This window comes from Heterodontus francisci, chromosome 41, assembly GCF_036365525.1.
Source record: "Heterodontus francisci isolate sHetFra1 chromosome 41, sHetFra1.hap1, whole genome shotgun sequence".
In the NCBI taxonomy this organism is placed as follows: domain Eukaryota; kingdom Metazoa; phylum Chordata; class Chondrichthyes; order Heterodontiformes; family Heterodontidae; genus Heterodontus; species Heterodontus francisci.
The window spans coordinates 25,893,805-25,911,740 of record NC_090411.1 but is presented as its reverse complement, the minus strand read 5'-3'; the positions used below and the strand labels follow the sequence as shown (position 1 = coordinate 25,911,740).

Genomic DNA, 17,936 nt, shown 5'->3' with positions numbered 1-17,936 from the left:
CCTCGTTCTTCTATATTTCCTTTGGTGTTTATAGCATATGTCTGGTTGATGCAGTTGCCAACCCTAATTGGACATATTCCTAGAGGTTTCATCACATGATGTCCCGCCTCCCACTGCCCTCTCCCAACACTCCCGCTATTGTTCGCCCAACATGTCCATCTTTCTGACACACCGCCTTCCCACACCAATCAGAAAGTGAATAGACTCTTCATTAACCGATTGGACAATACTTGACTGTCAAATAGCCTTGTTCCCCGTGAACAATATTTTAAAAATATATAATAAAAGTGCTCAAAGATTTTTTTTTTTTAAAGAGACTGATCTTTAATTCCTGGAGACTCCAGGGCAATCCTGGAGGGTTAGCAACCCAACTTATTGAGAACACTTGGAATGATTGACAGAAAATGCGGGACATGCACACGGCTTGATCTGTGTCTGAAATAGAGAGAAAAAGACAGCAAGAGCGCGAATGTGGGAAACAGGTAGAGGACGGGGAGAGGCACCAAACACAGATAGATGGAGACTGCAGCAACATTGCACCAATTCACACACCACTAAAATGTCGTGACTTTGGAGGTCAAGCAACAAAGTAAACTCTGTGGCTAATAGACTGTGCTCAGTATTATTTCGCCTGTCCTAACACAACTGACCTCGTCAAACATGTTTTCAAATCCTATCCATACTCTAGAGAATCGCTTGACTGTAAAAGCAACTCACCGTGGAAAGAGCTCGGGCTGGGTATCTGCACCGCCAATCATCTAAAAAGACAGGAACAAATGAGAGGTTTTTATTCTTCATTAGGACAAGAAGTCATAAGAAACGTTTAGCTGAAGGCCTTTAGTCCACTTGGTCTCACCCCCCGCCCCCCCGCCCCCACCCTCGCAGAATACAAGCCCATCTCCCCATTACCAGTCTCAACCACTTTTAAATGTCACCACTGGCTGAACACTGTCTTCTCCAAACCTGTAAACCAATATTCTGAGCTCAAGGCTCTGAAGTTACCATTGATCACAAACTGAACTGGACTAGCCACGTAAATAGTGTGGCTACAAGAGCACGGCGGAGGCTGGGAATTCTGTGGCGAGTAACTCATCTCCTGACTCCTCAAAGCCTGCCCACAATCTACAAGGCACAAGTCAGGATTGTGATGGAATACTCTCCACTTGCCTGAATGAATGCAGCTCCAACAACATTGAAAGCAGTCCGCTTGATTGGCAACCCATCCACCACCTTAAACATTCACTCCCTCCAACACCGACACAAAGTGGCAGCAGTGTGTACCATCTACAAGATGCACTGTAGCAACTTACCAAGGCTCATTCAACAGCACCTTGCAATCCCGCGACCTCTACCACCTAGAAGGACAAGGGCAGCAGGCACATGGGAACACCACCACCTGCAGGTTCCCCTCCAAGTCACACATCATCCTGACTTGGAAATATATCTCCAATCCTTCATCATATAAGATCCAATGGAAAGTAAAGCCCTGAGGTCTTCTGTCCAAAACCATCACACCAATCATGAGAACATTATAAAATACCACGTGGTCCAGTGACGTGCAGCAAGGCTTCGATTGTGGCTCCGTGGGTAGCCTGTGCCTTGGATGTTTGTTGTTTCAAGTCCCACTCCAGAGACTTGAGCACAAAATCTAGGCTGACATTCTAGTACAGTACTGAGGGAGTGCCGCACTGTCAGAGGTGCAGTCTTACAAAGGGGATGTTCAAATGAGATGCCTGCCCTCTCGGGTGGATATAAACATGTGATGGTAGTATTTCAAAAACGAGGAGGGGATTTCTTCCAGTCACCTAGCCAATATTTATCCCTCAACCAATCTCTTTAAAAAGAGTCATTAACCTGGATGGAGTTTGTGGGATCTTGCTGTGTGCAACGTGGCTGCCACGTTTCCATTACAACAGTGACTACACCTGAAAGAAACTTCATTGTCAATGAAGCACTTTGGGATGCCCAAGGCCCTATATAAATGTAAATGCTTTCTTTCAGATACTTTGTACCTGCAATAAAACTGCTGCACAGCAGCTCCAGTATCAGCTGCAAAACACTAATGAATGAAGCTCGCTGTTGTGGGGAAGGTCCGATCAAATATCAGAAGACAGCAGCTGGATTAATTTCCACTGAAAGAAGAGTGCACATGCACCACACTGCAAATAACACAACACTCCTCCACCATTGAGAACAATGCCCGTCCACACCACGCAGAAAAGTGTCTATCAGCTTCCTGTCTCTCTCAGTGAAAGCAATAGGAATATATGCCGTGCATCTGGTCACGTAACCAGGCACGCTTCTTTTGTAGAAATGGAAACTTTGTGGGCAAAATCAGCATTGTTAGTCATGTAGAAGGAATATTAACGCTTGATGCATTTCTTGTAGCTGAAGATGATGACAGGGAACTAGGGCGAGTTTGTTCTTAGTTTTACACAGTGCAATAGCACCACCTACTGTAATCATCCTCCTTTACCTCAAAGAGGATGTGAGCATTTAATATTGTTTGCCCCTGCCAATATCCCTTGAAAGGTGGCTGCAATACAGCTATGTACAATCCTCAGTACAGAGAGACAGGGAGCAACATGCAGCACTAGAAAACTTTCAACAAGGCTCAAATCAACAGATAGCCAAAGCCTTACACTGCTCATTCAATAGAGTACATGTTACGGTTCAAATCTTTGAGACTAAATTTAGAAACCTGTCTATTTTTTTAATTAATATTGCACTCAGGGAAAAAGGAAGGAAGGAGGTCAGGTCAAGCATATGTGTCGGAGGAAAGGCCAAAGTCATCAAATAAAACATTTTATATTAACCCTCTCTCACTGCATAATTGTGCTTGCTCATCATTGATATAATTTCTGTATCCCGAACAGTTTTAATATTAGTAATGGGTTCGTTCCAGAGAAACACCCCACCGTGAGCCCATTCCTATGCCTGCTAGCCATGGCTTTCCAAATGTCTCCATTTAATATGTTCTGTAGAGATCAGTGTGAACATGCACAGGTACAGGGAGGATAAGATGAGTGTTTAAAAGCTGAGCGCGAGCAGCTAATAACTGAAATATTATGCACAGTTGACAGATTCAGACCACTTTGAGTTTATTGCTAATCTCAGTCAATCTGTAATAGGGAGTGACTGACCTCAGGGAGTGGCTGAAGTAAGGAAATAACACCACCCAAATTGGACAGTCAAGTGTTCTACTCCCATGCACCACAGAGAAGCAGACCTGGTAGCAAGGAGGTGCATGTGGACAAGTTGGATGTTGGTCTGGAATCCTCAGTAGGAAGAAGAGAATAACTTACAAAATACAAAGTCCACAAACTTGGTAGCCTAAGCCAGTATCTTACTGCCGCATCCATGCAGGGCTTCCATGCATTTCAGCCCTGATTGTATTAATCTCTGCACTCCTCCATTTCTGGCCTCTTGTGCATCCCCGGTTTTCATCGCGTCACCATTGGTGGCCGTGCCTTCAGCTCTAGAATTCCCTGCCTTAACCTCTCTGCCTCTTTGTTCTCCTTCAAGATGCTCATTAAAATCTACCTCTTTGACCAAGCTTTTTGTCAACTGTTCTAACAGCTCTTTATGTGGCTCGGTGTCAAATTTTGTCTGAGAATCGCTACCAAGGAGCACCTTGGGACATTTTTATGTCAGAGAGGCTGTAAAAATGCAAGTTGCTGTTATTGTTAAAGTAGTATTAGAACAATGTGTGGGCCATCTCCAAACAGGGAGATAGATGTGAGACATCTGCAAGTGTGCAATGGCCATTTGAACTGTACGGAGTGGGAGAGGGTTAAACATTCCAAGCAGTGGGGTCAAGAAGTCATGCTTTCTTACAGAAACGCCCATGTTTAGCAAAATGAGCTGCTGCCCTGAAGCCACCAGAATTCTGGCTGTGAGGTCGTGTCCAGAAGAACCGATGCAAATTTTGTCTGCAGGCGGAGGGAGAGGAAAGCACATCACAAATATCCAATTCTAGGCCTTCGGGTGAAATGTGGCCTCCAAAGGAAAGTCCAGCAACTCGAGCAGTGGAGTGAGAGACTTGCCAACATGCGGTAGCATTTTCTTGATAGCCTTACTTAATGTACAGCCTCATCTGCCTCTATTGTCAAGCTTTATGATCCTGACTCCTGACTGCTGGATGAGATTGGATTGTTCTTCCGTGGTTAGGGATAGAGAGAGGACGGAAGGAAAAACCTCTACCAGAAGTCTTAGCCTGAGGAAGTACACTCTATGTATGCTGATCAGAGTATAATATGAATAACAGTCTTTAATACATTTACAGCACACAGGGAAAGAGACTGACAAATGTATCAAACAATTGCTCTTGGCTTTTCAAGAAGAATATAAAGTTAGTAAAGAACCAAGAAATTGACTTAATTGGGTGCTTAATAAGGCTTCACACTGGGCACCTAGGCCTTAAGGGTGGTCTGCAAACTGATCCCAAGGTAATACGAAACCCTCTCAGTTTGTGATCGAATATCTGTAATGTTCTGCATAGGTTGGCTTATTAGCACATTATAGGCTAACCTCGTGCTCCTAATAGAAAGAACTTCCTACAGGGAGTGTGGGTCAGAGATTTGGGGCCCACAATATGATAGCCCTATAAATGGCCACAACCTCCTGCAAGCACTGGGAGCAGGGAATCAACAAGGCGTCTGTTGCTGTATAGTGAAAAAGGTTTTCCGCAATAACACATCTGTTTTGCAATGGGTAACTGATATTGTCTTCCTGACGTTTGGTCACGGGATCCCAGGGAGTGTCAATATATTGGGAGGGTCACAATATGGGGGAGGGGGGAATGGGGGGCTCTGGGGGTCTGTCACTAGACCAGGTGGTCCCTGGGGACTCCAATACACCAAGGGGATCCTGGGAGAGCATCAATATACCACAGATCCAGGGGAAGTGTCAATACACTAGGCATCCTTGGGGAAGTGTCAATATACCACAGGTCCCGGGGGAAGTGTCACTAAAGTGCAGGAGTGAGGGACTTCAACTATGTGGAGAAATTAGAGAATCTAAGATTGTTCTCCTTACAGCAATGAAGGTTAGGGGAGATTAAATAGAGGTGTTCAAAATTACAAGGGGTATTAACAGAGTAATTAAGGAGAAACAGGTACCACTGGCAGGAGGGTCAGTAACCAGAAGAGACATAGACGGTAACTGATAAAAGAACAAGCGGGAAGATGAGGAGAATGTTTTTTGTTTTTACTCAGCAAGTTATGATCTGGAATGCACTGGCTGAAACGGTGAAAGAAGCAAATCCGAGAGAAAAATTTTGAAAATGACTTGAAGGGGAAAACAAACTGCAAAACTATGGAAGAAGAGTAGGAGGGTAAATAGCTGGATGAATCTACGATTCAGGTATGAGAACAATGCACTACATGGCAGATGTGTCCCAATGCATCGGCTTCATGCAGCTATTGAGTCTTATTTGTATATTAATTGTGTTTAATTCTATGCAGGTGGTGGGGATTCACTTGAGCCCCTGTAAATAGGAACAGACTAAAACTGTGGTTGTTGGGTTAGGAGGTGCTTGCCTGTCATCTGCAACTGTATAAATAAGTGCTCATAAAAGTGCAAAAAGTTTGGCTCCAGTTACATCCTTCACCAACTGGATTTCTGGATTATAACAGAGAGGATGCACTGAACCTTCTGAAAGAATTCCCCCTCCTCCTTTAATGAACACGATGATATCGTATAACTCACTTTGCTCCGACTGCTCTCCGTCACGGCCAGGCTAGTTGCACTGTTCCTCCTGCTGCTCAGTTTTGGAGGGGCTGGACTTTGACACCCTGTTGAGCTGTTGAATGGCAGCGGTGGTGCAGGTGGCACAGTTTCTGCCTTGCTGCTATAATCTACAGGTGGCAACATGTAATCCTTAGTGTCCAACAAATTTTCGGCACTTTGGCTGCTCCGCATCGGAAATGTCCTGAAAGACAAAAAAAAACATCCAGCACATCTCCCTGTCAGAGCCTTATGTGTATAGGCCACTCTCTAGAGTAATCCTAACATTAGGCATTAGTGCAAAATGGGCAACATCAATGGTCGCTCATTGATTTCAATGGATAGGAAATAGGAAGCAGTGATTCTATTGGCTGAAGGGTTGATAAATAGACGGCACAGATTTAAGATGATTTACAAACATACCAAAGGCCACACGAGGAAAAGCTTTTTTTATGCAGTGAGTGGTTAGGATTTGGAATGCCTGATAGGGCGGTGGATACAGATTCAATAGTAGCCTTCAAAAGGGAATTGGATAAATACTTGAAGAATATAGGAAAAGAGTGAGGGACTGGGACTAACTGTCAGAGGTGCCTTCTTTCAAATGAGACTTTCAAATGAGATGTCTGCCCTCTCAGATGGACATAAAAGATCCAATGGAAATATTTTGAAGAGAGCAAGGGAGTTCTACCTAGTGTCCTGGCCAAGTTTTATCCCTTAACTAACATAGCAAAACAGATGAGTTGGTCATTATCACATTGTCGTTTATGGGAGCTTGCTGTGCAATAATTGGCTGCCGCATTTCCTACATTACAACAGTGACTGCTCTTCAAAGGTATTTCATTGGCCCTAAAGCACTTTGGGACATCCTGAGGTTATGAAAGGTGCCATATAAATGCAAGTCTTTTGGTAGCGAAAAGGATAGCAGTCTGAAGCGTAATGCTGTTTTCTCATCTGTAGGTTTCAACTAGTGAAAATAAATTTAGAAGGAAACAAGGTGAAGCTACTTCAGGCAAAGGCTGATGAATGTCTGAAATCATATACCAGCTTGAATAGTACAGGTTCAGATTTCAAGGGTATTTAAACCACATGTGGAGGTGTTCGTACACTAGAGAGATGAACTTCTGCGTACCAAATGGCCTATGCTTGACTTTTCTTACAGCAGTCACTGATTTCAGCCCACTATGTTTTCTCTGTCATGCCTTCTTCCTCATCCCTCCTGCCACGTTGCAATCTAGTAAACCCCATTAAGACCTAAGAAATGTGAGGAGGTGACTGGCAAGCCTCAGCCGAGGTCACGATTTGTAAACGGGCACCTGTGCTCCACTGGAAGGTTAATCCCTGATTTAAGCTTCTGGCAATGTCGTCTGCAGATGCCTCCGATTTTGGTAACAAAGGAATATTAAGTGGTCAAAGAGGGATTGAAAAAGTTCAGTTCTTTTGTGCCCTGCTCGCAAAGTGGGAAACAGTTGGTTTTTATTTGGCCTGAGTATAAACAGATGAAACAAATGTCAAGTAGAGTAGTCAGATTTGATGCCAACCTGAGCACGTATCAGCAATTCTGCAGCTGTATCTATCAGACCAGTGCATCACTCAACCTCCTGAACACCCATTGACTCAGTTACCTGGTTGAAGGGGCTCGTCTCCGTATCTCTTCCTCCAAAGGCCTCACGAATGAGCACGGGAACCAGCCCTGTCTGTAAGAACAGATTTAATGGACACCATTTAACAATCGTGGTTTGATATGATAGAAATCAGGAGCATTTTCTCCTCTGGCTTAATTCGATGCTCATCGTGCACCATTAAATGAGGTTATGTTTCCTTTTCCTAATTTACTGACAAATTAGGGTACATTTTACTAGGTGGGTGCCATTCAAACTCAAATGGTTTGAAATGGTTAATATATGCTCATGTGAAGTGTGATATTAGCACTCAATTTCCCATGGTCAGCTCATTATGACAGAGAGATTCAAGTGCGAATGCAGATGTGAGCAGGAGCCATGTTACTGGTGGGTGGAAAATTGTGTTCAGATTAAATTTAAAGGGATGCAGGCAATTAAAGGGAATTGTCAGACTAGGGGAATTAAAAGTCACACAGCACGAGGAAGCGCTAGGAAGGCATTCCAAACCACTGGCAACCTTTGTCTTAGTTGAAGGGGTAAGAAGGCTGAGAGAGTCAGATACCAACACTGAGGAAACTGTGCCTGTGCAAGATCAAGATGGGAAAATGCTCAAAGGTCCTGTTTGCAAGATGCAGTTTTTAGCCAAAGTCCTTCCAAGATATATTAATCCTGCCACATACTAAATGCAATGTTGCAACTTCCCTTAAAATATTGCGTACTGTTCTGGTTGCCAAAAAAAAAACAATATTGCAGTTAGTCAAAGGATACAGAGGAGAGAAACCAAAATGATTGAGTGGGTGGAGGATTTGGTTTATGAGTGATTATAAAAGCTTGTCATGGTCACCATTATTTAATCCCTTTACAATCGTAAAAGCAGAAATAATATTACATCTCATCCTCTTTTCAAGACTCATGTCGTTTAACACTCTTACAGTCAACAAAGAAAGATTCTTGTCCCATTTGTCTAGACTGGATTCAAACCCAATTCTCAGAGATGATGTGACAGTATGATAACCCACAGCACCACCCAGTTCCTCAGGGGCTTTAACTGAACATTTTCTCCAGACCCCATAAAGTTCACAAAAGGTGTACAGTACTCACTAGTAATGTGGGTTGCACCTCTAAGATTTAGGATTACGCACCAATGTCAAATGTCTTCACTGGAAAAAGGAAGACTGAACGAGCACACAGTCATGCTTGTTAATAAGTGGGCATCGTGTGGGGGGAAAAGGCCAAACTACTTTGCATTCAAAAAAATGACTTCACCATGAAAGAGAATTACATACTTGGGCGTTCCTTCCAGCTTTCCATAAAGCCAGCCATTCTTTGCTTCTGGTACCAATATAGCAAGGATATCCCCTCTTTCGAAACTTAACATGGTTTGATTACTGCCAGCAGAGTGAGAAGCCATGGCCTGGACACGAGGATTGTTCATAGCATTGATCTTTTCTCCGAGTGAGCCGGACCTTGACAGACGACCATCAGAGCCTGATCCTGAGAAAATGTACAGCAAATATAATCAGTAACTAAATCTGCATGTACGCGTAGCCATTAACCAATGAATCACTAGCAACTCCATGAAATCCCAGGCTGGCTAGATGTCTAGATTTTCTGCTCACACCTAGGGCACTGACATATACCATAATATTACAGTGACAACAACAACAATGCACATAGGAAGAGGCCAGTTAAGCACCTCAACTGGACTTCCCTGCCCCGGACAAAATGGCAGGGGACTCGGGCAACATCGGAAATGGCGCCTTTTGCCACTTATATGGCCCCCCCCCCCCCCTTCCACTTCCGTTCCCATCTCCGAGGGCGGAATAAAATCCAAACTCTTTTCCACATAGACTCAAAGAAAATAGAAGTCGTGTTTATTTAGTGTCGTATCACAACTCAGAAATGCCTGAAAGCACTTCAACTAAAAGTAATTCTTTGGAGTGCCACATGACTACTGTTATGCAGGTGATTGCACCAGAAAGAAAGAAAAAAAATGACTCACATTTAAATAGTGCCTATCATGACCTCAGGATGTCCCCAAAGCACTTTACAGCCAATGAAATCCTTTTGAAATGCAGTGACTGTTGTAATGTAGGAAACGTGGCAGTCAATTTGCACACAGCAAGCTCCCACAAACAGCGGTGATAATGTATTATTAATGATGTTGGTTGAGGGATAAATATTGACCAGCATCAAAATCTGAGATCAAAGAGAGGTCAAGAGATTTGGTGATAGGGGTTTGAAGGTTGGCAGATGTTTGTAAATTTCCGGCTCTGGCTTTGAAGAAACGCAGAAAAGGAATAGCTTTCTTTCATATTTATTTTTTAAAATATTACTGACACTTTGAAGTGAAATGAGGGTATATTATATATCTCTTAACACAACTCTTCATAGGTTAGAGGATGTTATAAAAAAAAATTTATTCTTTCATGAGATATGGGTGTCGCTGGAAAGGCCAGCGTTTGTTACCCATCCCCAATTGCCCTTGACAACTGAGTGGCTTGCTAGGCTATTTCGGAGGGCAGTTAACAGTCAACCACATTTCTGTGGGTCTGGAGTCACATGTAGGCCAGGCCAGGTAAGGACAGCAGATTTCCTTCCCTAAAGGATATTAGTGAACCATATGGTTATGCATCATAAGGAACATTACGCCATATAAAAATATGTCTATGTCACTTTAAAACTCTGCAGCCTTCACGTACATGTCAGCTTGCAAATGAGAGCCCTGAGTTAGTTTGAATGACAGATTAAGCAGCAGTTGGAGACAGTGTGGAAGGTAATGTTATTTCAGAGAGAGAGCTGAAATTCAGCATTTTAAGATTTCTTCAGCAAATGTAAGAAAGAGAGACATTTGCAACAGGTAGAAAGTGCAAGATACGCTAATTGTAACTGTAATTGATTAAAACGTTTGAACTGGCCCGCATTTACATAATCCAACTTATTTGATTTTAAAAACAAGTCAAATTAAGATAAGAAAAATATCCTGTCTGTCTCTCTTTCCAGCTGTATAAGAAGAATATAAGAACGGGCAGCGCAGTGGCGCAGTGGTTAGCACTGGAGCGTCACAGCTCCAGTGACCTGGGTTCGGTTCTGGGTACTGTCTGTGCAGAGTTTGCAAGTTCTCCCTGTAACTGTGTGGGTTTCCGCCGGGTGCTCTGGTTTCCTCCCACAGCCAAAAACTTGCAGGTTGATAAGTAAATTGGCCATTGTAAATTGCCCCTAGTGTAGGTAGGTGGTAGGAAAATTGTGATGATGTGGTAGGGAGTATGGGATTAATGTAGGATTAGTATAAATGGGTGGTTGATGGTCAGCACAGACTTGGAGGGCTGAAGGGCCTGTTTCAGTACTGTATCTCTCTCTCTCTCTCTCTCTCTCTCTCTCTCTATGAGCAGGAGTAGGCAATTCAGCCCCACAAGCCTGCCTCGCCATTCAATACGATCATGGCTAATCACATCTTAGCCTCAACTCCACTTTCCTGCCTGTTCTCCATAACTCTTAAACCCATTACTAATTAAAAATCTGTCCATCTCCCCCTTGAATTTACTCAATATCCTGGCATCCACCACACTCTGGGGTAGTGAATTTCACAGACTCACGACCCTTTCAGAGAAGTAATTTCTCCTCATCTCTGTTTTAAATCTGCTACCCCTTATCCTAAAACTGTGACCTCTCGTTCTAGATTGCCCCACCAGAGGAAACATCCTCTCTACGTCTACTTTGTCAATCCCCTTAATCATCTTATACACCTCAGTTAGATCTCCTCTCATTCTTCTAAACTCTAGAGAGTAAAGGCCTAAACTGCTCAATCTCTCTTCATAAGACAAACCCCTCATCCCTGGAATCAATCTAGTGAACCTCCTCTGAACTGCCTCCAATGCAACTACATCCCTCCTCAAGTAAGGGAACCAAAACTGTACACAATACTCCAGGTGCAGTCTCACTAATGCCTTGTACAGTTGCAGCAACACTTCCCTACTTTTATATTTTATTCCTTTGGCAATAAATGCCAACATTCTATTTGCCTTCTTTATTACCTGATGTACCTGCATACTAGCTTTCTGTGATTCATGCACGAGGACACCCAGATCATTCTGCACCCTCTCTGTCTCACCAGTTTAAGCATGTAGAGAATTATAACTGTTTATAAAATGTAGATAAGAGAATAAATTGGCTTCAAAATTGAAAAGTGAATCTGAGTATGAGGAAAGACACACTCACCCAGCTTAATATTTTCGAACGTTTCTAAAGCATAAATGTTACAACATGTGTAATATCAACAAACTGACATTTTCTTTCTCTCACAGGCAGGGTTGAATTTTATCAGACCTTTAGGGGCGGGTGAGTGGCTTTGGGACCCATAAAATAATGAGGTAAGGCAGAGGGTGGAGTCCCGTCACCTTCTCGACGCCATTCAATTTAGTTGGGGAGAGGTGGGGAAGGCCCTGAACAGTCTTCATGCCCAGAGGCCAATTGAGGCCCTTAAGTGGCCCAATAATGGCCACTTAAGAGCCTCAACCCACTGCTGCTGGCATTTTGCCAGCAGTGTTGGAGTCCTCCGCCATGTGGGGAGGCTGCCCAGTAACTTCAGGTGGCCTCTATGTGGGTGGGGGGGGGCCTCATTCGTAGGCTATACAGAGGGCCCCAAGTGGCAAAGGCCACCCCTGTGCCACTACCAACACCCCTGCCCTCAACAACCCATCTACCCCTATGTTTTGCCGGGGCCTGCCTGACTGGCCATGGCTAGCCTGCCCCCACTTACCTCCTCTCCGAGGCTCCATGGCTGCTCCTGGTCCAGGGGCTGCTGCAGTTCAAGCAGTGGCCATCGCTCCCGGTGGAGCTGTTCGGACTGCTGAGCTGCACGCCCTCTGATTGGCCAGCAGTTCTTGGAGGCAGGATCCCAGTCCTTAAAGAGCCAGGGGCCCTGGCACCAGGAAGTTAATTGCCCAAAAGTCGTAAAAGCAGCTGGGGGGCTCACCAAATGGCCAAAGGGGGGTTTGCCTCTCTTTTTTGGCCCAGCATCGGGACCCTTGCTGGCTGCATAAAATTCAGCCGACTAAACATTAAATATAAACTTTACATGGTTGAAGAATTTGAAATTTATCCTCTAGATTTTATTCAGATGATTTTGAAACCTACATGAGTAGAAACTACTAGAAGCTAAATAAAAATATTTCACCGATGCAGCTGACTTAATGGTACCTGTTCACCAGGGAAAATTAGGTGCTCAGATTGCACAATCCAAATTAAGGTCACAGACAAAAACCACCAACCCAAAAAACTCCAGCTTTTGAAAGATGCCGAGTCCTTCAAATAACATTTTAATGAAGGCATTAAAAGGGACACAGAACAATTCAGCGAATAAATGCAAGCGTGCTGTGCAATGAGTTTTGTTTAAACACTTATTTTAAACCTCAGAAATGTCAGTTACTGAGGGGGAAAAAAGCGGATGAAAAAATTTCAGAGAAACAATTTTCACCAAAGCATTTTGAGTGATTTGTAGGGGAAAGATAATACAGTATTACCTGGTGATTAGAATATGCAATAATAGATTAACACGATTACATAGGAATTTATAATGGAAACAGGTTAAAATAAAAGTGCAATGAAAAGAGTGAAAACAGGAAGTGCTTGGTGTGATTTATTAGTAAAATATGAAAGAGATATATAGATGGAAAGAAAGAGATAGACATATAGGAAACTTCTGAATATCTTACTCATTGAGGGGTTCCTTTCTTCCGGTTGCCTGTAGTCAGAGTGTGGAAATTGTAAGAATTCAGCCCCATTTAACTCGCGTCTCGATGGCTGAGGGCTGGAAACATAGCTGCATCTTGAGTCGGCAATGGAACGGTCAGTCTGCAGGTGGAATTTTTTTTTATATAAAAAAGCACAAAATTCGTCAACGTGCAAGATCCTCAGCTTTCAAGTAATTTGTTTTCCAGTAGTTATGTGATTCAGGATATCAGGATGCTCCAGTTTCAGTATTTTTGATCAGAGGTCAGGGATCGTATTGCAACACCATTTTTTCTGCCTTGATAGCACTTCAACAGTTAGCCTGATTGTGCATCGGAGTGTGCGATAAATGGGAGAGAGGTAGTACGCGTGACTCTCCATCTCCTATTCCATTGCTCCCAACTCCCCGTGTCTCTTCAACTGTGACCACTGCTGTGGTCTTCTGTGGGGTGGAGGAGTGACAACTAGAAATAAGGTATCTCTTTCTTGGGCAACTTAGAATATTCAAGGGCCTTGTGACAAGTGGTGTGCCTTGCCTGTAATGGTGCTGCTGATTTTATGCAAATCCAAAAGCAGGCAAAGGACAGGGTACAAGTTCTGTGTGCGATCATGGGGCTTGAGCTCAGAATAAAGATGATTCAAGAGTCATCTAATGCCCGAGTACAGGGGCCTGCAAACCTAACAACAAAAAGAGCCATTTTTTTTACATTTAGTCAAACGCACAATATCGTAAGAGCCGCAATGCTGCGACTGAAATGCCAATAATAATGAAGAACAAGGCAGAGACGGGAGATGAGCATATTTATATTTGCATAACTAAGAAGATGGATGCAAAAAAACAGGAAATGTAAAAAAAAACTTTGACTTTAATGCAGCTTCTGCTATTGGATTTCTTTGCAGAGTCGTTCGCTATCTGGATAGTGAACTTTCATTGTTCATTTGGCTTCTCAACTTGCTTTTTATGAAATTCATACTTGAAAACTCTTGCTTACACAGGTAAGTAGATCCAAAAATGAACAGTATGCCATGCATGAACACCTTCACTCCATCCAAACAGGTTCAAAAACACATTTGAGCTGCAAGTGAGTCCTTAATGAGACACACGTGGCTCCAGAGCTGCAGGTTACCAACCCCTGCCCTAGTAAAATTCATAACCAATACTCTTACATGAAAGAGACAGAAGAAAGTAGAAAACTTTTATGTCTATATTTAAAACCCAGAATTGTGGGAGTTGATTTTAAACTAATGTGTCAGGAAGGAATCCCAAAGGATCGCATGGAACGCTGATTTTACATCCCTCCCAATAATCCTCTCTGTTGACTTCAATGGATAGTGAATTTTTTTATTCATTCGGGGGATGTTGGCTTCGCTGGCAAAGCCAGTATTTATTGCCCATCCCTAATTGCCCTGGAGAAGGTGGTGGTGAGCTGCCTTCTTGAACCGCTGCACTTCTTGGGTGTAGGTACACCCACAGTGCTGTTAGGAAGGGAGTTCCAGGATTTTGACCCCACGACAGAGAAGGAGGGGCGGCACAGTGGCGCAGTGGTTAGCACCGCAGCCTCACAGCTGCAGCGACCTGGGTTCAGTTCTGGGTGCTGTCTGTGCAGAGTTTGCAAGTTCTCCCTGTGATCGTGTGGGTTTCCGCCGGGTGCTCCGGTTTCCTCCCACAGACAAAGGCTTGCAGGTTGATAGGTAAATTGGCCATTGTAAATTGCCCCTAGTGTAGGTAGGTGGTAGGAAAACGGTGGGGATGTGGTAGGGAATATGGGATTAATGTAGGATTAGTATAAATGGGTGGTTGTTGGACGGCACAGACTCGGCGGGCCGAAAGGCCTGTTTTGGTGCTGTATTTCAAAATAAATAAATAAATATAGTTCAAAGTCAGGATGGTGTGTGGCTTGGAGGGAAACTTGAAGATGGTGGTGTTCTCATTGCAACTGCTGCCCTTGTCCTTCTAGATGGTAGAGGTCATGGGTTTGGAAGGTGCTGTTGAATCAGCCTTGGTGAGTTGCTGCAGTGCATCTTGTAGCTGGTACACACTGCTGCCACTGTGCATCAGTGATGAAGGAACTGAATGTTGAAAGTGGTGGATGAGGTGCCAGTCACGAGGGTTGCTTTTTCCTGGATGGTGTCGAGCTTCTTGAGTGTTGTTGGAGCTGCACCCATCCAGGCAAGTGGAGAGTATTCCATCACACTCCTAACTTGTGCCTTGTAGATAGTGGACAGCTTTGGAGAGACAGGAGTTGAGTTACTCTCCGCAGAATTCCCAGCCTCTGACCTGCTGTTGTAGCCACAGCATTTATGTGGCTAGTCCAGTTCAGTTTCTGGTCAATGGTGACACCAATATAAAACTAGCGTTCTACACGATCCCGTCAGTTTGCCTATGGGCGGGTTAGGTTGAAATCGCTCCCCCTAGTTTCTGGTTTACCCTTCTTTAGAAGTTTCCAGACAGTCCACTGACGGACAATCTAGTCTGAAAAGCAGGGAGATGCTGAAGGAATGCAGAGCACAGAGAGAATGCTAAAGATGAAGCAAAAGAACTAAATAATAGGGGACCCTCCTTCCCAGCAGGAAACAAAATACACGATAAAAGAACATATTAAAAATTCAAGATTCTGGTTGGATATTTAGTTTGTCTACTCCATGCCCCAGCAATTCAGATGAACGCTACAGATGCTGATTTCCTTTATATAACAGTAAACTTAAATCTATTAGTATCAACTGGTTTATGCCAAGGCCAGAGCTGTTACAGTTCTTGGAACCCTTTACAGGTATCATCCCACCTTCCCAGTTCAGAAGCCCTTTTTTTGTAGCTCAAATTGTTGGGCGGCACAGTGGCGCAGTGGTTAGCACCGCAGCCTCACAGCTCCAGCGACCTGGGCTCAGTTCTGGGCACTGCCTGTGCGGATTTTGCAAGTTCTCCCTGTGACCATGTGGGTTTCCGCTGGGTGCTCTGGTTTCCTCCCACAGCCAAAGACTTGCAGGTTGATAGGTAAATTGGCCATTATAAATTGCCCCTAGTATAGGTAGGTGGTAGGGGAATTGAGGGAAGGTGGGGATGTGAGAGGGTAATGGGATTAATGTCGGATTAGTGTTAAGGGTGGGCCGAAGGGCCTGTTTCAGTGCTGTATCTCTAAATAAATTTTTTTTTAATTGCCAAATCAGACAGTGTATCAGAACCCAATCATCATAGCACTCCACTAAATTACTGCCCTGTTCACGTGGGCTTCAAGTTCAGCTAACTTGTCTAGCAAGTAGGGCAGTTGGAGCTTCATGCCACAAACGATTGGCAAGAAACTTGTCCGTCCAATTTGCTGATTACCATATTGAGAGTCATTCCTGTGGAAGAGGGTTGCGGGCTTGCTCTGCCAGAAATATTCCCAGAAGAAGTGGGGCTGGTGTGTTCTCTCCACCCTGGAACTTTGTTCTGGATAACTTCTTGGGCCTGAAACAAAGAATGAAGAAAGGGAATTTTGGGTGGTGCACAGCAACGAGGAGATGATTGGTGGAGTAATGACTGATGTTTTGTGACATTGCCAATCATGTAATACTACACTGTGGGAAGGAAAGCATGCATGTCCCATGAATCTCTATACAGTGAGAGTCTACTCTCAGATGCTAAATGATGGCAACTGGTGAAAAATAAATTGGCGGTGCTGGAAATCTGAAATAAAAACAAGGATTGCTGGAAATACTCAGCAAGTCTGGCAGCATCTGTGGAGAAAGAAGCAGAGTTAACGTTTCGGGTCAGTGACCTTTCATCAGAACTGGCAAAGGTTAGAAATATAATTGGTTTTAAGCAAGTAAAGTGGGGGTGGAAAGAGAACAAAAGGGAAGGTGTGTGATAGAACAGAAGGCCGGAGAGATTAACTGCCAAGGAGGTCATGGGGCAAAGGCAAAGGGAGTGTACTAATGGTGTGGTGAAAGACAAAGCATTAGTGCAGAGAGAGTGTTAATGACAGAATAATGAACAACGACTATTTCTAACCTTTGCCAGTTCTGATGAAAGGTTAACTGTTTCTCTCTCCACAGATGCTGCCTGACCTGCTGAGTATTTCCAGCACTTTTGGTTTTTATTTCAGATTTCCAGTATCAGCGGTATTTTTGCTTTTATTTGAGGTTAGTTAGGATGTTGTTGAACCAGGACCATGAGTTGTTTTAAAAGAGAGTTAGACATTTGCTGTCAAAGAGGAATATTAAAAGGATATGTAGAGTAAGCCAGGGAGTGCATGAGACTCAGTGGCTCATGTGGAGAAACGCCACAGTGCAGACTTGGGTAGAATGATCATATTTCCATGTTACAATGATTCAGTAAAACTATTAAGATCCCTACTTTAATCTCAAGGCTGAATTTACCGATCTCATCTGGTGGATGTGCATGGGGAGAAGAGTGAAAAAAATCAGCCAGGCTTCCAATTGCTGATTGTGGTCCAATGATCCCTGCCTATCGGAGGAGGTTAGGATTGTGCTTGGCTGTGGTCTCTCCCCCACTCTGTACAGCCACCAGTTAGGCTTCACAGGAACTTTATCAGACAAAATTTAACACTGAGCTACATAAGGAATATTAGAATGGGTGACCAAAAGCTTGGTCAAAGAGGAAGGTTTTAAGGCGCATCTTAAAGGAGGAGAGAGAAGCAGAAAGGTTTGGTTGGGGGATGGAGTGGGGTATTTCCAGGGCTTAGGACCTAGGTAGCTGAAGGCACAACTACCAATGGTGGAGCGATGAAAGTCAGGGACTCGCAAGAGGCCAGATTTGGAGGAGATCTCGGAGAGTTGGAGGAGGTCACAGATAGAGAGGGGCGCGGCCAGGGAGGAATTAAGAAACAAGGATGAATGAGATACTGGACTTCACCCTGGCAT

The 17,936-nt window shown here is 43.9% G+C and overlaps 1 protein-coding gene across 2 annotated transcripts in view; it reads right to left on the bottom strand.

The window, feature by feature from the left end:
* Positions 1-17,936, bottom strand: part of LOC137353373 (BAR/IMD domain-containing adapter protein 2-like 2) — a 60,334-nt gene that overhangs the window by 7,589 nt on the left and 34,809 nt on the right. For both annotated transcript variants that reach the window (XM_068019570.1, XM_068019571.1), the window contains 6 exons: positions 16,399-16,521; positions 13,061-13,199; positions 8,633-8,840; positions 7,350-7,421; positions 5,710-5,932; positions 718-758 (listed from right to left, as the gene is read on the bottom strand). In XM_068019570.1, coding sequence (XP_067875671.1) covers positions 718-758; positions 5,710-5,932; positions 7,350-7,421; positions 8,633-8,840; positions 13,061-13,199; positions 16,399-16,521 — 806 coding nt within the window. The remainder of the gene's footprint in view (positions 1-717; positions 759-5,709; positions 5,933-7,349; positions 7,422-8,632; positions 8,841-13,060; positions 13,200-16,398; positions 16,522-17,936) is intronic.